The sequence below is a fragment of the Moschus berezovskii genome, chromosome 22, assembly GCF_049115385.1.
Source record: "Moschus berezovskii isolate FMDL1 chromosome 22, NW_MosBer_1.0, whole genome shotgun sequence".
Classification (NCBI taxonomy): domain Eukaryota; kingdom Metazoa; phylum Chordata; class Mammalia; order Artiodactyla; family Moschidae; genus Moschus; species Moschus berezovskii.
The window spans coordinates 62,280,578-62,303,416 of record NC_142481.1 but is presented as its reverse complement, the minus strand read 5'-3'; the positions used below and the strand labels follow the sequence as shown (position 1 = coordinate 62,303,416).

Genomic DNA, 22,839 nt, shown 5'->3' with positions numbered 1-22,839 from the left:
GTGCTGCCTCCCAGAACGGTGAGTGGGCGCGGGGTGAGGAAAGACGGGTGGTCTCAGGAGAGCGGCTCACTGGCGGCAGGGGCTCCAGCCAGTCTCTGCGGTGGAACTCCGCTGAGTTTTTGTCTCGGTGCAGTACCTGTCAGCACAGTTTCCCTCAGGGCCACGTTTTTCTTGTTAAGTATCCTAGGCACTGCCCTCGGTCCTGCTTAGAGCATTTTAGGTGTAAGGGCCTTTTTCCCTCCACAGGACTTGAGAATCTCCAAGGCTGGCACGTGCCTTGCAGATTTAATGCACAGCTGGGGGTCACGTCCCGCGGTTGGAATGAACGAGTGGAAGGGTAATCTGTGATGTTGTCCACTCTGGATGAACTGGTTCGTGGTGTGGGTCGATCAGGATTGAGGAGGCCCTGTGGCACTGTTTCTCTCCTGCCCCTTTTGTGATTCCTGGATTTTTGTTTGGCTGTGCCATGCCCCTTGTGGGCCTTCGATTCCCAGCCAGGGGTGGAACCCGGCCCCCTGCAGTGGAAGCGTAGACCCAAACCACCGGACCGCCAGGGAAGTCCCACGAGACCCGAAATGTGATTATGGACTTCAGTTGGTTTTTTCAGTTGGTCTGGTATTGTCAGTCTTGGGAAAGGCCCATTTACACAGTAATGAGTCTCAGTTCAGATCTGTGACTGTGAGGTGGGAGACAGATGAGCCTCTGGGCTAGACAGCTGGTGTTTGACAAGCAGAGTAAAATTCATCCTTTGTTCTCACTCAGACACTCCAAGGGCAAAGCTAGTGTCAAAAGCTGAGCTCTGCTAAAGTAAAGAGATAAGGTCCCCCTTGAAGTCGAGAAAGACTTCCCTATCTGTACGTTCACAGGAAGGCTTCTTGAGGGTCGAAAAGGGAGGGATGCCACCCCATAATAAGGGTGGATCTGCACCACAGTCCTCTGTGGCGGGATCATCTTAGAAAAAGCCATGCTCACATCTTGGGCAGGGTCCTAGGACCAGCTGTGTGAAGGAACAAGATGCAAGTGTTATGCATTCAGGAGGCCTGTCCACAGTCCTCTCCATGTGTATTTCTGCCCTGCTTCTCACGTAAATAAACTATTTTTCTGTGTGCTCTCCCATATATTGTGCTGTCTCTCTGATAATAAACTTTGTACTTGTTTTGCAGTTTTTGTCTCCTTGAAACATTTTTGCTTTCAAATGGGGTAAGAAGGGAACTTTGCTTCTAGCCTCCAGCCCTCGGTTGACGGGCTGCTAGCTTCAGTCCCTAGACAGGAAAATAAGATCTTGCATCAGGACTACTGTCCCTCTGAAAACAGCTGCACTAGTACTCTTCATGTTATGGTCAAAAGAGATCAAGTCACCGGTGTGGAGACAGATAAAGGACAGATCCAGTGCCAGTATTTTGTCAACTGTGCTGGTCAGGTAGGTTAGTGACAAGACCGGGTCACTGACTTTCTTATTTAACTTTTGTCTCCAGGATTTTGGGGTACAGAGGTAAAGCTAATTTTCTGATGGACTAAGCAGGCGTCCAGGACACACTGTTTCTTCTGTGGCCAGGAAAACTGGGAATCCCCCCTCCAAATGGGAAGCCTGCCCTCGCCCCTCGTATGGAAGCCGGGCGCCGTCCCCCTGCTCCCCGGCTGAGGGGCAGCCCTGCTCACGGAGGCCCGGAGACTCAGCATGCACAGCACTCGGTCCGTGGTCGGGGCTGTGTGGTGGTTTGTGCCATCCCGCCACCCAGCAGACGAGCGTTGGGTGCCCCTGTGTCGGGAGCGTGGGATCCGTGTCAGGACACTAAACCCTGCAGCTCTGAGGCAGACTGGTCCCTTGTCCCCATCCCCCCACCACAGTCTTAAGGGCACCCGGGAGTACTTTCCACCACGTGGAGGTCTTCATGGTTGGTGTTTGGGGTTCGCAGTTGAGGCCCGGCGTTTTGTTCAAAGGGCCTGGCTCCCCACGAGCTTCTCTTCCGAGCTGGTGACTCTGTCTTCTCTGCTCAGAAAGCAGACTTCGTGGCTCACCCGGTACAGTGTTGGTCCCCTCCAAAAACGTTAGGAACTAAAGCTGGAAGTCGGCTTCCCACAGCTGACATGGGAGCGGGAGCGCCCAGGAGCCGCTTGAAATGACACTCATCTCAAGAGGCTGCCCTTGCTCACGTGTCTTTCTGTTCCTCTCCACCCACCCATCCCTCTGTCCGTCTGTAGTGGGCATACGAGTGCAGCGAGGAGCCGGTGAGCATCCCGTTACATGCCTGCGAACACTTCTACCTTCTGACTCGCCCCTGGGAGACCCCTCTGCCGAGCAGCACACCAAGTGAGGACTTGCACTTTGTTTTTACTCTTGTCTCCTCACCCCTGTTCCGTCCTCTGCCAAGAAAGGCTTTCTGCTGAGGACAGACTGTGCCCTGAAGAGTCTTTTCACTTCTGGAGCATGTTACAGGGCGGTGGACCCCGTTGTAGCTTGACTTGAATGTCTCTTTATGAAAGGATGGCCAAAGTGGGCGTACCATTTGAGCAGTTTTGTTTCTTCGTTTGCAAGCTAACTGTAGTCCCCGACAGAGGTCTGAATCGATTATGTTTGGAATATAACCTCCCATCAATCTTGATTCCAGCTTGTGCTTCTTCCAGCCCAGCGTTCCTCATGATGTACTCTGCATATAAGTTAAATAAGCAGGGTGACAATATACAGCCTTGACATACTCTGTTCCCAGTTATGAACCAGTCTGTTGTTCCATGTCCAGTTCTGTTGCTTCTTGACCTGCATACAGATTTTCAGGAAGCAGGTAAGGTGGTCTGGTATTCCCATCTCTTGAAGAATTTTCCACAGCTTGTTGTGATCCACACTGGCATTGGTGTAGTCAGTAAAACAGAAGTAGATGTTTTTTCTGGAGCTCTTTTGCTTTTTTGATGATCCAGTGGATGTTGGCAATTTGATCTCTGGTTCCTCTGCCGTTTCTAAAACCAGCTTGAACATCGGGAATTTCACGGTTCACATATTGCTGAAGCCTGGCTTGGAGAATTTTGAGCGTTAATTTGCTAGTGTGTGAGATGAGTGCAATTGTGCGGTAGTTTGAGCATTCTTTGGCATTGCCTTTCTTTGGGATGGGAATGAAAACTGACCTTTTCCAGTCCTGTGGCCACTGCTGAGTTTTCCAAATTTGCTGGCATATTGAGTGCAGCACTTTCACAGCATCATCTTTTAGGACTTGAAATAGCTCAACTGGAATTCCATCACCTCCACTAGTTTTGTTTGCAGTGATGTTTCCTAAGGCCCACTTGTCTTTGCATTCCAGGATATCTGGCTCTAGGTGAGTGATCACACCATCGTGGTTATTTGGGTCACGAAGATCTTTTTTGTATAGTTCTTCTGTGTATTCTTGCCACCTCTTCTTAATGTCTTCTGTTTCTGTTAGGTCCACACCGTTTCTGTCCTTGATTGTGCCCATCTTTGCATGAAATGTTCCCTTGGTAACTCTAATTTTGTTGAAGAGATCTCCAGTCTTTCCCATTCTATTGTTTTACTCTATTTCTTTGCATTGATCACTGAGGAAGGCTTTCTTATCTTTCCTTGCTGTTCTTTGGAACTCTGCATTCAAATTGGTATATCTTTCCTTTTCTCCTTTGCCTTTCACTTCTCTCCTTTTCACAACTCTTTGTAAGGCCTCCTCAGACAACCATTGTGCCTTTTTGCATTTCATTTTCTTGGGGATGGTCTTGATCACTGCCTCCTGTACAATGTCATGAACCTCTGTCCATAGTTCTTCAGGCACTCTATTAGATCTAATCCCTTGAATCTGTTTGTCTCTTCCACTGTATAATTGTAAGGGATTTGATTTAGGTCATACCTGAATGGTCTAGTGGTTTTCCCTAGTTTCTTCAATTTAAGCCTGAATTTTGCAATTAGGAGTTCATGATCTGAGCCACAGTCAGCTCCTGGTTTTGTTTTTGCTGACTGTATAGAGCTTCTCCATCTATCAATTCAGTTCAGTTCAGTTCAGTTGCTCGTTGTGTCCGACTCTTTGCGACTCCATGAATCACAGCACGCCAGGCCTCCCTGTCCATCACCAACTCCCGGAGTTCACTCAAACTCACCTCCATCAAGTCGGTGATGCCATCCAGCCATCTCATTCTCTGTCTTTGGCGGCAAAGAATATAATCATCCTGATTTCGGTGTTGGCCATCTGGTGATGTCCATGTGTAGAGTCTTCTCTTGTGTTGTTGGAAGAGGGTGTTTGCTATGACCAGTGTGTTCTCTTGGCAAAACTCTATTAGCCTTTGCTCTGCTTAATTCTGTACTCCAAGGCCAAATTTGCCTGTTACTTCAGGTGTTTCTTGACTTCCTGCTTTTGCATTCCAGTCCCTTATAATGAAAAGGACATCTTTTTTGGGTGTTAGTTCTAGAAGGTCTTATAGGTCTTCATAGAACCGTTCAGCTTCAGCTTCTTCAGCGTTACTGGTTGGGGCATAGACTTTGATTACTGTGGTATTGAATGGCTTGCCTTGGAAATGAACAGAGATTATTCTGTCGTTTTTGAGATTGCACGCAAGTACTGCATTTCGGACTCTTTTGTTGGCTGTGAGGGCTACTCCATTTCTTCTGAGGGATTCTTGCCCACAGTAGTAGATACAATGGTCATCTGAGTTAAATTCACCCATTCCAGTCCATCTTAGTTCACTGATACCTAAAATGTCAATGTTCACTCTTGCCGTCTCCTGTTTGACCACTTCCAATTTGCCTTGATTCATGGACCTAACATTCCAGGTTCCTATGCAATATTGCTCTTTACAGCATCAGAGTTTTCTTCCATCACCAGTCACATCCACAACTGGGTGTTGTTTTTGCTTTGGCTCTGTCTCTTCATTCTTTCTGGAGTTGTTTCTCCACTCATCTCCAGTAGCATACTGGACTCCTACCGACCTGGGGAGTTCATCTTTCAGTTTCCTATCTTTTTCCCTTTTCATACTTTTCACAGGGTTCTCAAGGCAAGAATACTGGTTTGCCATTCCCTTTTCCAATATACCATGTTTTGTCAGAAGCTGTAATCAAGATTCCCGGGAGAAATATCAATAACCTCAGATATGCAGATGCCACCACCCTTATGGCAGAAAGTGAAGAGGAACTAAAAAGCCTCTTGATGAAAGTGAAAGAGGAGAGTGAAAAAATTGGCTTAAAACCCAACATTCAGCAAACTAAGATCATGGCATCTGGTCCCATCACTTCGTGGTAAATAGATGGGAAAACAATGGAAACAGTGACAGAATTTATTTTTGGGGCTCCAAAATCACTGCAGATGGTGACTGCAGCCATGAAATAAAAGATGCTTGCTCCTTGGAAGATAAGCTATGACCAACCTAGACAGCATATTAAAAAGCAGACATTACTTTGCCAACAAGGTCTGTCTAGTCAAAGCGATGGTTTTTCCAGTAGTCATGTATGGTTGTGAATATTGGACCATAAGGAAAGCTGAGCGCCAAAGAATTGATGCTTTTGAACTGTGGTGTTGGAGAAGACTCTTGAGAGTCCCCTGGACTGCAAGGAGATCCAACCAGTCCACCCTAAAGGAGATCAGTCCTGAGTGTTCACTGGAAGGACTGATGCTGAAGTTGAAACTCCAATACTTTGACCGTCTGATTCGAAGAGCTGACTCATTAGAAAAGACCCTGATGCTGGGAAAGATTGAAAAGAAGGGGACGACAGAGAATGAGATGGTTGGGTGGCATTACCAACTTGATGGACATGAGTTTGAATAAGCTCCAGGAGTTGGTGATGGACAGGGAGGCCTGGTGTGCTGCAGTGCATGGGGTTGAAAAGGGTCGCACAACTGAGTGACTGCACTGAACTGGAGTGTAACCCAGAGTTGACATAATGCTACCCACTGTGGAGATGTCACAGGCTAGCTTTAAACTCGGGCTGTTCAGTGACTCCCAGCGCCATAGGGAGGGTTTGATACCACTTGGAGGTCTTCATCCCTAGAGTGGGCTCTGCAGCCCCCTCTTCAGGCTTTCATGTGGCACAGTGGCAGTTATGTGGTTTGATTCTGAGAACTAGCCAAAGCTTCTAGGTAAGTAATTGGGTTAGCGGTAATCTGAAAACGTCTCCACAGTAAATCTGGGAGGGAGCATCCTTGCCCATGACTGAGAAAAGTATTTTTTCTCCATGCTGAGCAGTAAATCCTTGTATTGTTTTTCTTTCAAGTCTGTTTTACACATAGTGGTATATAACTGTTAATGCTGTACTCCTAATTTATTCCTCCCCCTCCATCCCCATTGTCCCCTTTGGTAATCATAAATTTGTTTTCTATGTCTGTGAGTTTGTTTTATAAATAATTCATTTGTATCATGTCTAATTCCACATGTAAGTCATATATAGTACTTATTTGTCCCTATCTTACTTCACTTAGTATGATAATATCTAGGTACATCATGTTGCTGCAGATGGTATTAATTTATTCTTTTATGGTTGAGAAATATTTCATTATGTATACATATACTATAAACTTATCCATTCACCTGTCAATGGACATTTAGGTTGCTTCCACATCTTTGCTCTTGTGATTATTTCTGCTCTGAACATATTCTGCTCTATAATTCTTTTTGAATTACAAATTTTTTTTTTCAGATATATGCCCAGGAGTGGGATTGCTAGATCATTGGGTACTCTTATTTTTAGTTTTATAAGGAACCTCCATACAGTTTTTTGTAGTGGCTGCAGCAATTTACATTCCCATCAACAGTGTACGTGGGTCCCTTTCTCCACACTAGCTCCAGCATTTATTGTTTGTAGACTTTTTGATGAATGCCATTCAGATTGGGTAACATGGTATCTCACTGTAGTTTTGATTTGCATTTCTCTAATAGGCCTGGCGTGCTGTGTTTCATGGAGTCACAAAGAGTTGGACACGACTGAGCAACTGAACTGAACTGAATAATTAGCAGTGTTGAGCATTTTTTCATGGCCATCTGTCTGTCTTCTTTGGAGAAATGTCTATTCAGTTATTCTGTACTTTTTTATTTTTTTAATTTAATTGGAGGCTAATTACAATATCGTAGTGGTTTTTGCCATACATTGACATGAATCAGTCATGAGTGTATGTGTCCCCATCCTGAGCCCCCTCCCACCTCCCTCCCCATCCCATCCCTCTGGGTCATCCCAGTGCACCATCCCTGAGCACCCTGTCTCATGCATCGAACCTGGACTGGTGATCTGTTTCACATATGATAATATACATGATTCAGTGCTGTTCTCTCAGATCATCCCACCCTCACCCTCTCCCACAGAGTCCAAAAGACTTTTCTATACATCTGTCTCTTTTACTGTCTCGCATATAGGGTTATCGTTACCATCTTTCTAAATTCCATATTTATGCGTTAGTATACTGTGTTGGTGTTTTTCTTTTTTTTTTCTCCTTTCTTTTATTTTTTTAAATTTTCTTTCTTTTTTTTTGAGAGTTCTTTTTTTTTTTTATTGGAGGCTAATTATTTTACAATATTATATTGGTTGCTTTTGCCATACATTGACATGAATCCTCCCCGGGTGTACACGAGTTCCCCCTCCTGAACCCCCCTCCCACCTCCCTCCTCCCCACTCCCTCCTCCCCTTATCCTCCCTCTGGGTCATCCCCGCGCATCCTGTAACATGCATAGACCCTGAACTTGTGATTCATTTCACATATGACAACATACATGTTTCAATGCCATTCTCCCAAATCATCCCACCCTCACCCTCTCCCACAGAGTCCCAAAGACTGTTCTATACATTTGTGTCTCTTTTGCTGTCTCGTATACAGGGTTATCATTTGCATCTTTCTAAACTCCATATATATGCATTAGTATACTGTATTGGTGTTTTTCTTTCTGCCTTACTTCACTCTGTATAATAGGCTCCAGTTTCATCCACCTCATTAGAACTGATTCAAATGTATTCTTTTTAATGGCTTGGAAGGAAAGTTATGACCAACCTTGATAGTATATTAAAAAGCAGAGACATTACTTTGCCAACCAAGGTCCGTCTAGTCAAGGCTATGGTTTTTCCCGTGGTCATGTATGGATGTGAGAGTTGGACTGTGAAGAAAGCTGATTGCTGAAGAATTGATGCTTTTGAACTGTGGTGCTGGAGAAGACTCTTGAGAGTCCCTTGTACCGCAAGGAGATGCAACCAGTCCATTCTAAGGGAGATCGATCCTGGGTGTTCACTGGAAGGACTGATGCTAAAGCTGAAACTCCAATACTTTGGCCACCTCATGCGACGAGTTGGCTCACTGGAAAAGACTCTGATGCTAGGAAAGGTTGGGGGCAGGAGGAGAAGGGGATGACCGAGAATGAGATGGCTGGATGGCATCCCTGACTCTGTGGACATGAGTTTGAGTGAACTCCGGGAGTTGGTGATGGACAGGGAGGCCTGGTGTGCTGTGATTCATGGGGTCGTGGAGAGCCGGACACGACTGAGCAACTGAACTGAATACTCCATTGTGTATATGTACCACAGCTTTCTTATCCATTCATCTGCAGATGGACATCTAGGTTGCTTCCATGTCCTGGCTATTATAAACAGTGCTACGATGAACATTGGGGTACATGTGTCTCTTTCAATTCTGGTTTCCTCAGTGTGTATGTCCAGGAATGGGTTTGCTGGATTATATGGCAAATCTATTTCCAGTTTTTTAAGGAATCTCCATACTTTTCTCCATAGTGGCTGTACTAGTTTGCATTCCCACCAACAGTGTAAGAGGATTCCTTTTCCCCACACCCTCTCCAGCCATTTATTGTTTGTAGACGTTTGGATAGCAGCCATTCTGACCAGCGTGAAATGGTACCTCATTGTGGTTTTGACTTGCATTTCTCTGATTATGAGGGATGTTGAGCATCTTTTCATGTGTTTGTTAGCCATCTGTATGTCTTCTTTGGAGAAATGTCTGTTGAGTTCTTTGGCCCATTTTTTGATTGGGTCGTTTATTTTTCTGGAATTGAGCTGCAGGAGTTGCTTGTATATTTTGGAGATTAATTCTTTGTCAGTTGCTTCATTTGCTATTACTTTCTCCCATTCTGAAGGCTGTCTTTTCACCTTGCTTATAGTTTCCTTCGTTGTGCAAAAGCTTTTAATTAGGTCCCATTTGTTTATTTTTGCTTTTATTTCCAATATTCTGAGAGGTGGGTCATGGAGGATCCTGCTGTGATTTATGTCAGAGAGTGTTTTGCCTATGTTCTCCTCTAGGAGTTTTATAGTTTCTGGTCTTACATTTAGATCTTTAATCCACTTTGAGTTTATTTTTGTGTATGGTGTTAGAAAGTGTTCTAGTTTCATTCTTTTACAAGTGGTTGACCGGTTTTCCCAGCACTGCTTGTTAAAAAGATTGTCTTTTCTCCATTGTATATTCTTGTCTCCTTTGTCAAAGATAAGGTGTCCATAGGTGTGTGGATTTATCTCTAGGCTTTCTATTTTGTTCCATTGATCTATATTTCTGTCTTCGTACCAGTACCATACAGTCTTGATGACTGTAGCTTTGTAGTATAGCCTGAAGTCAGGCAGGTTGATTCCCCCAGTTCCATTCTTCTTTCTCAAGATTGCTTTGGCTATTCAAGGTTTTTTGTATTTCCATACAAATTGTGACATTATTTGTTCTAGTTCTGTGAAAAATACCATAGGTAGCTTGATAGGGATTGCATCACTATATTGATTCTTCCAATTCATGAACAGGGTATATTTCTCCATCTATTTGTGTCCTCTTTGATTTCCTTCATCTGTGTTTTATAGTTTTCTCTATATAGGTCTTTTGTTTCTTTAGGTAGATATATTTCTAAGTATTTTATTCTTTTCATTGCAATGGTGAATGGAATTGTTTCCTTAATTTCTCTGTTTTCTCATTGTTAGTGTATAGGAATGAAAGGGATTTCTGTGTGTTAATTTTATATCCTGCAACTTTACTATATTCATTGATTAGCTCTAGTAATTTTCTGGTGGAGTCTTTAGGGTTTTCTATGTAGAGAATCATGTCATCTGCAAACAGTGAGAGTTTTACTTCTTTTCCAATCTGGATTCCTTTTATTTCTTTTTCTGCTCTGATTGCTGTGGCCAAAACTTCCAAACTATGTTGAATAGTAGTGGTGAGAGTGGGCACCCTTGTCTTATTCCTGACTTTAAGGGAAATGTTTTCAATTTTTCAACACTGAGGATAATGTTTGCTGTGGGTTTGTCATATATAGCTTTTATTATGTTGAGGTATGTTCCTTCTATTCCTGCTTTCTGGAGGGTTTTTTTTTTTATCATAAATGGATGCTGAATTTTGTCGAAGGCTTTCTCTGCATCTATTGAGATAGTCATATGGTTTTTATCTTTCAATTTGTTAATGTGGTGTATTATGTTGACTGATTTGCAGATATTGAAGAATCCTTGCATCCGTGGGATAAAACCCACTTGGTCATGATGTACGATCTTTCTAATATGTTGTTGGATTCTGTTTGTTAGAATTTTGTTAAGGATTTTTGCATCTATGTTCATCAGTCATATTGGCCCGTCATTTTTTTTTTTGTGTGTGTGTGGCATCTTTGTCTGGTTTTGGTATTAGGGTGATGGTGGCCTCATAGAATGAGTTTGGACGTTTACCTTCCCCTGCAATTTTCTGGAAGACTTTGAGTAAGATAGGTGTTAGCTCTTTTCTAAATTTTTGGTAGAATATAGCTGTGAAGCCATCTGGGCCTGGGCTTTTGTTTGCTGGAAGATTTCTGCTTACAGTTTCAATTTCTGTGCTTGTGATGGGTCTGTTAAGATTTTCTATTTCTTCCTGGTTCAGCTTTGGAAAGTTGTACTTTTCTAAGGATTTGTCCATTTCTTCCAAGTTGTTCATTTTATTGGCATATAGTTGCTGATAGTAGTCTCTTATGATCCTTTGTATTTCTGTGTTGTCTGTTGTGATTTCTCCATTTTCATTTCTAATTTTGTTGATTTTTCTCCCTTTGTTTCTTGATGAGTCTGGCTAATGGTATGTCAACTTTGTCTTCTCAAAGAACCAGCTTCTAGCTTTGTTGATTTTTGCTAAAGTCTCTTTTCTTTTGCATTTATTTCTGCCCTAATTTTTAAGATTTCTTTCCTTCTGCTAACCCTGGGGTTCTTCATTTCTTCCTTTTTTAATTGCTTTAGGTGTAGTTAGGTTATTTAGTTGACTTTTCTCTTCTTTCTTGAGGTAAGCCTGTATTGCTATGAACCTTCCCCTTAGCACTGCTTTTACAGCGTCCCATAGGTTTTGGGTTGTTGTATTTTCATTTTCATTCATTTCTATGCATATTTTGATCTGTACATTTTTTGATTGGGTTGTTGTTGAGCTATTTGTGTATTTTGGAAATTAAGTCCTTGTCTGTCACATTGTTTGCAGGTATTTTATCCCAGCATGTAGGTTATGTTTTTGTTTTTGGTTTCCTTTGCTTTGCAGAAGCTTGTAAGTTTGATTAAGTCCCATTTGCTTTTATTTCATCTTGGGAGACTGAAGATACTGTCATGATTTGTACTAGAGAAATGTTTTGCCTATGTTCTCTTTTAGTTTTATGGTATCATTTTATTTTCATATATGGCATGAAGGATGGAAAAGTATTTGAAAGCTAATGAATGCTTGTGTTCTTTGGATGTTGTTTTAATAAAGTCAGTAGTGTTTTTGTTTTGCCTTTTCTGTCCATTTGGACAGCTGGCTTGCCTCTCAACTCTCCCTTCTGCTCCCCACTCCCTCATCATTTCTCTTCCTTTGCTGCCATGGCTGCAGATGGAAGAATTTATATTTGGAACTGACATGGTGGCATCCTGACTGGGGGCTTTGAGAACTGGAAACCAATTTTCACTAAAGTTAAGAATCAGCTGGAGATTCAGAATCTATCGAAAGCCTGGGATCACTTTGGCATGTGAACTAGATTATAACAAGAATGTCTCATATTTGTCTAAGATGTTAATTTTCAACACATTTTCAGGAACAGTTCCTTATTTGATCTTTGTAACAACATAAGGGCAGCATACAGTTTGCCTCTTGGAAGGCTGCAGTCACTGTTTAGCAGATTCAAGGAACTAAAATCTTGTTAAGGAACTTATGGCTTATTATTTAAAATCAGTGCTGGTATTTTACACTAGGGGGAAGCATTTCTGTAGAACTTCATATAAGACTGAAGACATTTTTTAAAAGGAGAACTGTTTTATTAATATGGTCTTCTATTCAAATTTAAAATAATTTTATTTATTGAATAGTTAACATAGTCACATCATTTCAAATTCAAAATATATGAAAGGGTTTATAAATGAAGAGATTCTCCCTGTCTATGTGGACTTAATTTTAGGAAAATTTCTAACTTTTAAAAGTGGAGAGAATAATATAAAGAACTCATGTCCCTGCCAGCAGGCTTCAGTCTGGCTTCATCTTGATCCCTCTCCCACTGGATCTTTCCCAGGTGATGGACTGACCTTAAAACAAGCTGAGGATCTGTCTTTTGCAGCTGTTAGAACATAGGAAAACACTGCCTTTTATTGCATATCTCTTTGGGGGCCTTTTAATTAAGAGCTTTTGTCCTACCACTGATGCCTGTTAAGATTTTATTTGGGGGCTACACACAGTATCTGCTCTTCCATAGTACCTTTCCTTTCTACAGAATATCTTACTCTGTTTTTATGACAAGAACTTTGTAGGGATGTACCATAATTCCACCAAGGCTTCTGCTTCTGATAGATGGCCCAGTTGGCTCTTCTCAGAAAACCTCCCCAAGACACTTTGGGAAAGAAGCAGGAGGCGAGGCGTGTAGGGGAAGGCAGTTTTGAGTTCCCTCAAGCTGAGGACCGGGTTTGGGTCTGTTGTGTCGCTCAGAGCCCCTGCTGAGTTCCCTGCTGCGTCGGATGCCACAGCTGGAGACTCTGGAGATCGTGAAGCTGGTGAACTGCCCCGAGACCCTCACCCCAGACATGAGGTGCATCATGGGGGAATCTCCCTCGGTGCGGGGCTACTTCGTCCTGGTGGGGATGAACTCCGCAGGCCTTTCGTTTGGTGGCGGAGCTGGAAAGTAAGTCCTTCCCACACAGACTCGGCTTTCTGGGCTTCCTCCTTTCTTCGTGTTCACATGGTCTGTGATGTACTTAGTCCAGCAGGTTTGTGGTAAGCGGACGACACGTGTCCGTAGAGAGCTGTCCCCGTGAAGGCTCTCGCCCCTTGTTGCGGGCACGTCACTGTACAGAATGTGTTTGGAGCCCCTCTTGTGGAGTTAGCCTTGGATTTAGACAGGTATCTTCTTTACCTGTTTCCAAATTCTCTGGTGCACTCTGGGAACAGGTACAAATGATTTTATGCACAATGTTTATCCTTAGCGATGGTAAATAGACATACTTGGTTACCACAGACGCAGAACACTTCTCAAGGACACACAGCAAGAGTAGAGAAAATGTCTGTTTATTCATTTACAAACTGAGTAGCATGAAAAGAAAACCTTAATTGAAATCTGGCTTGATAGAAACACAGTGCACAAAGTTAATGCCACATTCACAGGGGCAGAAACGCTCAGGCACCCTGGGTGCCTGTCGTCCCCAGGGCGTGGGAGAAAGATCCCGTTTACTAAAGGGCCTTGCACAGCTTCAGGACCACATGCCGACAGGGATGGGAAAGGGCTGAGCTGAACTGCACATTTACAAACGCAAAGAATGAGTTGTAGCCGTTACACTAGTTACAATAGCGTTTTCATACATCCCAGGGGTTGACCAGAGAGTAGTGTTAGCTGTGCTGCTGGAAAACCCTTCACTGGAATGAGCTGCAGAAGCTTTTGACCCCACCACACCTGCCTGCTGAAGGTCCTTCTTCTGTTTCCGCCCGCTGTGTGACGCTCTGGAGTGTAAGGCACTAGAACCTGGCTGGGTGGAGGAGGGCCCCAAGCCCCAGTTCCTGGTGTGCAAAGGGAATCCTGGCATCAATCTGTTGAAACAGGTGCTAAAAGTATCCCCTCCACGACTTACAATTTCTGTCCTTGAGAGACAGAAAAATGAGAAGGGAGGAAGTCTGCAAAGGATAAAAATAGGTATATCTAAATATCATGAGAAAAATGGCCCAAGAAGAAATGTGTAATTCTCGAAGGGTTTTGCTCAGAGAAGTCAAGAATCATATTATACAAGGAACAACTCTGGTGTTTAATGGACAAAGAGAAGGCAAAGACGTACAAAAATACTCAGTCCTCTTAAAAAATAGTGTATCTGTAGTGGTGAAGGGCTGCAGACACCAGCCCCAGGATGACAATGAAGGAGCCTTACAGCTAACTCAGCACCATAACGTGGAGGGCAGAGTGGCAGGGGTGTGGGGCACGCACTCACAGGGGAGCCCTAGTCCCCTCAGGACTCACTGCCCGGCTTGGTCACTGCCATGTACTTCACCTGCCATCTCTCTCTCCCACTCAGCTGTGCTTGAGGCCACGTGCCTGCACATGACGTGCAGGAGGAAGAGTCCTCGCTCAGGAGGAACCTCCTCTGTATGATGTTGAGAAAATGCTGCTCATATCAAGGTTTGTGAGGGATGAGGGTGGGTGTGCAGAAAGAAAGGAAATAGCAGGTTATACTAGAGTATTCAACACTGTTGACCAGATCTCTATCTTGGATACTAAAGACGATCCTTGCTGACTACACTGGCCAAGAGGCAACAAAGAGACAGAAAAGGACCTTGCCTGAAAGCCAGCTGATATAGTGGTTTTAGAGGCGGAAATCAAGGGTTGGGGGTCATCTCTTCAGTGACACAAAATCACTTTTCAGAAGCGCGTGTCACTCCAGCCACACACGTGGTGGTGGGGGACAGGATTAACATCACCACTGCATGCAAAGGCAGGGGAGAGAAGCAAGCTGAAGAGTTATTCTTCACATTTCGTTACTTTCTTAGAAGCAACAGCCCAGGAAAGAAGAGATACAGCTAAAACTCGTGGTCTGTACAAGGAGGTAGAGTCCAAGGACCGCATGCCTTCTGAAGAGAATCAAGTGGAAGTGACTTGGTGCTGCTCCGGTAGAAATGGGAACTGTGAGACTGGGGTTATTCACTGGGCTAAATGGCACAGCGTGCATTTAGGGGGTACAGGGACTCCCCAGCAGAGCACCTGAATGTAGTGGGAACTATTCAGTTCTGTCTCCTGGAGCATGTCCTGCCCATGCAGTGTTGTGTGACCAAAACACAAGCTAAGGGACATCAAACGGGCTACCCAGGCAGGTAGGTTTCTTGTCCCTTTTTTTGTATGTGAAAACCTTCTCAATTAGAGCTTTTATCACAGACAAGAAATCTTCAATGTCAATCACATGACCATGGGACTTACAGGTGGTACAAGTAACTAGGGGCTTATCTCAAGGGAGAAGACCCCTGGTAGACTTGCAAGCTGGATTCTCCATCTGTTTGAAGCCAACACACTTTGTATTTCTAGGTTCAAAATGATTCAACTGAATATGCTGAGAAGATTGTGGACCCCGTCTCGCAAGACCAATCATTTCAGAGAAGAAAGTTCATCCATCCAAAACAAAGAGTCCAGCCACCCCTTCAACAAACCCTAGAGTCTCCAGGAAGAAAGAGATGAGTTGTTACGGGCCCAGTCCTCAAGTCAAGGAAATGATACAGAAATGAGGATGTTTTGATTGTCAACCATGCCTGAGGCAGGAAAGAGTCACTCTCTTCAGTTTAGGGCCAAACAGAGAAACCTACCAGATTCAAATTGCCTATTTCAATGAAACAAAGGAGACTTCCAGGATGAATATAAAGTGCCAAGGTAAATATGTAAGTTTCAGGGCATTCAAAAAACAAGTGATGCCCCCAGAATCTTAACATCTTGTACTTTACACATAAATCTAAAATCTAGAATTTCCTTTGGATTCAGTCCCAAATAATTTTTCATTTATAAAGACAACTTGGCAGTGGTGCCGAGCACGGGATACCTTTAGTCTTACATCAGTCTCCATCTTCCTGGGTCAGTCAGCTCTCTGCGGACAACACCCGCATGCAAGGGCTCATATCCTACTCCCCCAAGTTTCATGGCTGCTGTTCTGTGCTCTCTAGCTGGGCAACAGCCCTCCTCTTTGCCTGGAAGCAGCATCTCTCAACTTGTTAAATACACACTTACATCAAAATACCAAACCCCCAACAGATTTCTAACCACATACTCCCTCACTAATCAGTGAAAACCTTGTAAGAAGGTGGACACTGAAGTCCGTGATCAAGTGGGTAAACAGAAATCCCAGAGAAATGCCAGAGTAGGCAGAGATCTGAGAAGTTTAAGCTTCTCTAATAACATGAAAGGATCATCTTGAATATACTTACAGACCTGTCAGGACTAATGCAGCCAAGACACCAAAGGCTACAGTTCAAGTCTCTAGTAGCAATTTGTCTGCAAAGGGAAATGACATGTGGGGATGCATATCACAGTCCAGGAGATCTTTAGCAAACACAGGCTATGCTTAAAGCGTGCAGGGACTTCTCACCCTAGTGGCTTTCTATTCCAGAAGATGTGGAGAGATGGCTAGAAAGAGAAGATGGAAGCAGACCTCGGGCTCAGGTAACGCACTCTCCCCACACTGGGATCAGAGAGGCTGTCTGTGTGGCTGTCTGTTTTCTGTGGGGGAAGCCAGACCCAGGGTCCCAGTGGCTCCCGCTCACTCAGCATGGCCCCAGGCTCACTCCCTCAACCAGGGTGCCCAGTCTGCCTCCCCGCCCCACTCTAAAGGGGGAGAAGGTCTGCTGAGCCAGCGGCTCCTGTGGCAGGGACACGGGAGGCTGACCTGAAAGTTACATGGGCTTGGAAAAGAGGATCATCAAGGTGGGGTGGCTGAACTGTGAGCAGCTGAAAGAAAAGCAGCACTGTTTCTAGAAGACTCAGCATCGCTGAGCTGTACTTTGAGGTCAGACTGTCAGCTGAGAAAAGCAACCCAGAAGGCAAATTGGCCTTTCTCTTCAAACAGTGTGCCTTACTTGTCTACTCAGCCAAACAAACCAACCAAAACCCCCTCACAGTAGAGGTTAGCAAGAGATGAAGAAACTTACAGGCAGGTGGCCCTTGCCCAACAGTCTGATAACTGGGTCAGTGGGAAGGCCCAGGAGGGTTCACTGTATCTCTGCTAACCTCCAGGTATCGTCCCCACGATGCCTCTCTCATCAGCGAGGTAGGTGGTCATTCTCCTGACAGAGGGCTCAGGGAGCCAACCCGCAGCACAAGGCATAAGCTGTTCCACGACAGCAACCAACTGAATTCACATTTCTTCCAAGGAAACAGTCCCACGGAGATGGTCACTTAGCCTGGAGCCTGCCTTGCTTCAAGACACAGCATGTGAAGTCAGGCTGTCGGCACAACCCACCTCACAAGGAGTCTGCTCCTGCCCTCTGCCCCCACGGGAACCTGAGAGGTGGAGTGGTGGCGACCAGCCCAGAGTATCAGGAGATGGGAGACGCAGCGGGAGGTGGAGACGGAGGGACAGGAGGGAGCAAAGGGAGAGTTAAAAGCGGAAAACGTCTACCAGGAGACAAGAGACGGGAGGCCAAGCTTAACTCAAGAAGAGGGAGGGGTCAGGAGGAGGAGCAAAGTCCCCAAGATGATGAGAAGGGGGGGCGGCAGCGAGGCCGCCGCCCTCACTTCCCGTGCAGGTCACTTAGTTCCACGTCCTCCTTCCGGCGCCTGTGGGTGAGGAGGGAGGGGACCGGGTAGAGCTTGGCCTTGGCCTGGAACCGGTGTCCTGCAATGTCAATCTCGTATTCTCCCCGGTTGATGAAATCCGCTGTCACCACCTGCTCCTCCCCGGTGTCGGAGAAGTTGTGCACGAAGCCCAGACACACGTGGCGCTCCAGGGTGTAGCCGTAGGCGCTGCTGGTGGTCTTGCCCACGTACTGGCCGTTCCGGTAAATGGGCTCCCCCCACCACGGCCAGAGGTCAAGGTCTGTGTCATGGTCGTCCAGGATGAACATGGTGAGGCGCTTGTACACCCCATTCTGCCTCTGCTGCATCAGCGCGTCGCGCCCGATGAAATCCACGCCCTAGCAAAGAGAGGCGGCGCTCAGACCGTCAGGCCCCGGCGTCACCGCGGAGGACCGCCCCTTCCTCCCTCCCCGCTGCGCGCTCCGGAGAACGTGTGCTTCTCACTCTGCGGAAACCTGTGTTCCCAACACGATACACATTCAGAGGATCCTTGTAACAGCACAGGTACACATTGTTCTGTTTTATAAACACATTTCAATCACGAGACCTCACAGAACAAAAACAGGCAGAAAAATCTACACTTAAAAGTGCTTGTTTGAACTGTTTTAGAAAAGCAATGTTTTTATATAATCTCAACAAAAAGTCCATTTATATTTTGTATGCATATATATTTATGCATAAGTACAAAAAAGCAGAATAAAAATTTTAAAACTTTCATTTTATATTGGAATATAGCCAATTAATATATTGTAATATTATATCCCAATTATTTGGAATATATTAACCCCAATATAATTGATTAGCCAATTAATTGGAATATAGCCAATTGCAGTCCCCTGGACTACAAAGAGATCAAACCAGTCCATCCTAAAGGAAATCAATCCTGAATATTCATTGGAAGGACTGATGCTGAACCTCCAATATTTTGGCCACCTGATGTGAAGAACTGACTCACTGGAAAAGACCCTGATGCTGGGAAAGACTGAAGGCAGGAGGAGAAGGGGACGACAGAGGATGAGAGGGTTGGATGGCATCACCGACTTGATGGACATGAGTTTGAGTAAGCTCTGGGAGTTGGTGATGGACAGGGAAGCCTGGCGTGCTGCAGTCCATGGGGTCGCAGAGTTAGACACGACTGAGCAACTGAAGTGAACTGGACTGATAGCCAGTTAACAATGTTGTGATAGTTTCAGGTGAACAGTGAAGGGACTCAGCCATATATAGATCCATATATGTGTCTATCCTCCACCCTCGACCCCCAGGCTGCCACATAACACTGAGCAGAGTTCCCTAGGCTGTACAGTAAGTTCTTGTTGGTTATCTATTTTAAATATAGCCGTGTGTTCACATCTATCCCAAATGCCCCAACTATCCCTTCCCCTCATTCTTCCCTAAAATAAACTTAACAATGACTGTGTCTGAAAAAAAATGAGTGATTTTAATTTTGCTTTTCCCTATTTTCCAAACTGAATATTCTTTAATTTTATATCAGAGAAAAATAGTTACCTAAACATGCGATGAGTTGACTCAATGGAAAAGAGTCTGATGCTGGGAGGGATTGGGGGTGGGAGGAGACGGGGACGACAGAGAATGAGATGGCTGGATGGCATCACCGACTCGATGGACATGAGTTTGAGTGAACTCTGGGAATTGGTGATGGACAGGGAGGCCTGGCGTGCTGTGATTCATGGGGTCGCAAAGAGTCGGACAAGACTGACCGACTGAACTGAACTGAATCACTCAAAAAGAGCAGCAGAGATCTACTGTTGTTTGGTAGAGAATGACTGCTAAGAGATTTTGTTAAGTGAAAAAAGTAAGGAGCAATATACCAAGTGTGTAGTGTCCAAGCACCACAATTAAGAAAGTAATGACAGGAGACTCCTCTGTGAGCTCTGCACGGATGCTCTACGAGGAGACAGGGCACTGGTGCTTCTGGTCAAGCTGGCAGGAGGGCTGGGTGGGCTCAGAGTGGGGAAAGAGAATCTTTATCCTCTTAAATGGTGATTTAAAAAAAGCATTTTCATATATTAATTTTGAGACGAAAAAATTAGGATGTTGAATGTAATGTGACTCATTTGTATATGTTTGTGGCAGGTTAATGAATCGCCATAACCAACTGTGAAAAACTGCCCAGAAAGCACTCAGTCTAAGACAAAGCGAGTGGCCCAAACATGTGCTGTCTATCTGTCCTTAGTGTCTTATCCCTCAGACATCCTGAGGCCTCAGCCCCTGTACACCTGTTCTTCCGCGGGCTCCCTGCCTGGAGAGCTGAGGGTGGAGTAGAGTATGCGTATGAGTACAATACCTTGTCTAACTTCACCCGAGACTCTCCTCCGCATTCCAGGGGGGTGGTGAGGGTGTTTAAGTCCTGACCCCAGAAGGCAAAAAACTTCTCAATTCGGAGACTACGAAGAGCATAATACCCAGCATTCCGGATTCCGTATTTCTGCCCCACGCTCATCACTTCATTGTATACGTGCAGGGCGTACTAGAGGGAGAGACGGGAGGTCAGTAATGAGCAGACCTTCAGCACTGAACATGGCGCACGGCTGACTGTCCCTGCTACCTGGACAGGGCAGGAGGTTGGCTATAAGCCTCAGGAGCCCGAGTGCCACAGCCTAGATTTAAGCTCCAGAAAAGTAGCACTCGTCTCTTCACTTCTCTAGAATGTCTAGGATCTAAGTACACGGCAGCACGACATAACTCACAGAAGCTCTCTTACCACTCAGCAACCAACCAGTCTCGTAACCGCCTCTCCAATAGCCACGCATCCTCCCCGCCGTGTTCTCTTGCCCCTGCTCCCCAACCCTGGTCCTTCCCTTGTGCACTGGCCCAATGCTGTGAAACTAGTATTGCACGTAACTCTAGGTGTGCATTCACAACTCTGATCTGTCATACCAACTGTGGCATCTTAGCCCTGGAGCAGGTCAGAGGACCCCGCAGAGCCCTCCTACCACATCCTGCAGCATCCAGTCTCTCACACTGCTTTGTTTTTGGTTCCAGACATGTTTAAGTACCAGATATCTTAAATGAGCAGAAAGTTTTCTAACTTAAATGAGCAGAAAGTTTCCCAAATTGAAAGCAAATAATGTAAACATACTATGTTAAGCCTAAAACCCAACAACAACTATACTGTTTACTTTAAAAACTGTAACTCAGAGAAAACAAGACACAGAAGAATGAGAAAGACAGATGTTATATAATCCATACTTATTTGTGGAATCTTAAAAAAACCAAAACCACCAAAAAAATCCCAAATAGCATCCAAACTCATAGAACAAGAGACCAGATCGGTTACTGGTGGGTAGAGGGGTGAGGACTGGAGAAGGTGGTCAAAAGGTACAAACTTCCTTGTACGGTGAGCACTAGGGATGCAGTGTACAACCTGTGACTACAATTGACACTGCTGTGTGATACACATGAAAGTTAAGAGTAAATCCTGAAAGGAGTTATCACAGGAAAAAAATTGTTTTTCTTTTTTATTGAAGCTGTATAAGATAGCGAATGCTAACTAAGTCTATGTAAGTCAATCCATTATACTGTCCACCTTAATCTTACACAATGATGTATATAAATTATATCTCAATATAACTGGAGGAGGGAAGAAAAAGCAGCTTCCTTGGCATTGCAATTCTTTATGTATATGGCTCTATAAACTCTACTGCTGTAGCCAAACAGGCCTCGACTAAACAGAACAGTGTGGTCGAGACGATTTTCCATGTGGAAAAGGGAGTCTGAGCTATTGGCGCAACACAGCCTGGGGATGTGTGTAAGTCAAACACTGGGGACAGCAAAGGTGGTGGAGGGACCAGCGGGGACTGTTGGGGCAAGCAGAGTGAGAATGAGCTGTATCTCAGGCGGGTGCAGTGACTCAGACCGAACGCTTTGCGTCTGAGTTAAGAGGAAGACGGAGAAGGAAAGGCTGGAAGCAAGGTTTGGACTAAAGGAGAAGAGCAGAGGGAAAAGTAGGTCCCCCCTGTTTACTCACTTTCTCACTAAATGCCAGGGATTGAGGGTAAACAAACACTCTGCCATCTGCCACCATGCTTCTGGAAACCATCTCCTTTAAGAGACAAGTATAACTTTCTTGAGGACAAAAACCAGCTTGAAAAGAACCCAAGCAGTGCACAAATTACCTCCTGGACTCATGGAAAACATGAGTAAGAATGGGACCAGCCCAAGAAAATCAGGGAGGAAACAGGGCTTTCCCCCTCCTGATGGGCTTTGCTGATTAAGGACCCGGGAGCGGGTGCTAACACCTCAGTGACCATATTCACAGTTGACCCCCTGTCAATACAGGCAAAATGTATCAGCTATATGCATATCAGCTCTTCTCCAATCGTAACATTTGAGTGTGAAAAAGCAGATGAAATTTCATGGAATAGCAAATCCATGCTTCATTTAATAATTAAAAGAAAACCTAACACCACGAGTAACATGACTAATGTCAAGACCGTGAGGATCTGAAGGTCACTGCTACTTGTCACAACTGAACACAGGAAAGAAAATGCAGGAATAAAAACTGTTAAGAAACAAGAAAAATGATTACTGTTTGTATGTGGTAAGACTGAACTCTGGAAATTCCAGAGAAACAACTAAAAAACAGCTATAAACAGTAAGACAGTTTAGGAAGGAAATGGGTTAAAGCATTACTAAACAGAAGAAAAAAGCTTTTAGAAATCATAATCACCTAGAAGATACTAGAATAAAGATACCCTTCCTATTCACAATAGCAATACCACCGAAAGATTACTCATATAAATTTATAACATCTACATGAGGAAAACTTCAAAATAATTCTGAAGGACACATACAAACCCAAATAAAAAAAGTACATTCTGATTGTAATATTCAACACATATAAGAACGTCAATTCTTCCTAAGTGACAAATGTAACACATCCCCCAAAATCAGGGTGTTTTTAACTAGATGATTATAAACGTTTATGAGGGAGCATAAAGAAATAGGAATTATTTTCCAGGGTCTTCCAAGCTGTGAGGCAGGATAAGCATTGCCAAGTGGTAAAATGAACAATAAAGACTCAGTAATTAAGATAATGTGGTCCTGGATAAACAGACGGAATAAAGGTCCAGAAATATACCCAAATGTAGCAACTTAGTATGTGATAAAGGCAGAATCTCACGCCAACTGGTCATCCATGTTAGAAAAAATAGTTTGATCCACAGCTCA

The 22,839-nt window shown here is 44.4% G+C and overlaps 1 protein-coding gene across 4 annotated transcripts in view; it reads right to left on the bottom strand.

Annotated features, from left to right (window-relative positions):
* Positions 1–13,386: 13,386 nt before the first annotated feature.
* The window catches only part of PDPR (pyruvate dehydrogenase phosphatase regulatory subunit), a 46,688-nt gene continuing 37,235 nt past the window's right edge, over positions 13,387–22,839 (bottom strand). For 3 of the 4 annotated variants that reach the window (XM_055413147.2, XM_055413150.2, XM_055413148.2), the window contains exons 17-18: positions 19,955–20,137; positions 13,387–17,987 (exon numbers count right to left, since the gene is read on the bottom strand). In XM_055413147.2, coding sequence (XP_055269122.1) covers positions 17,586–17,987; positions 19,955–20,137 — 585 coding nt within the window. In that variant the 3' untranslated portion in view covers positions 13,387–17,585. Of the gene's footprint in view, positions 17,988–19,954; positions 20,138–20,956; positions 21,713–22,839 lie in introns of those variants that run through there. The other variant, XM_088830858.1, reaches the window with a different exon arrangement.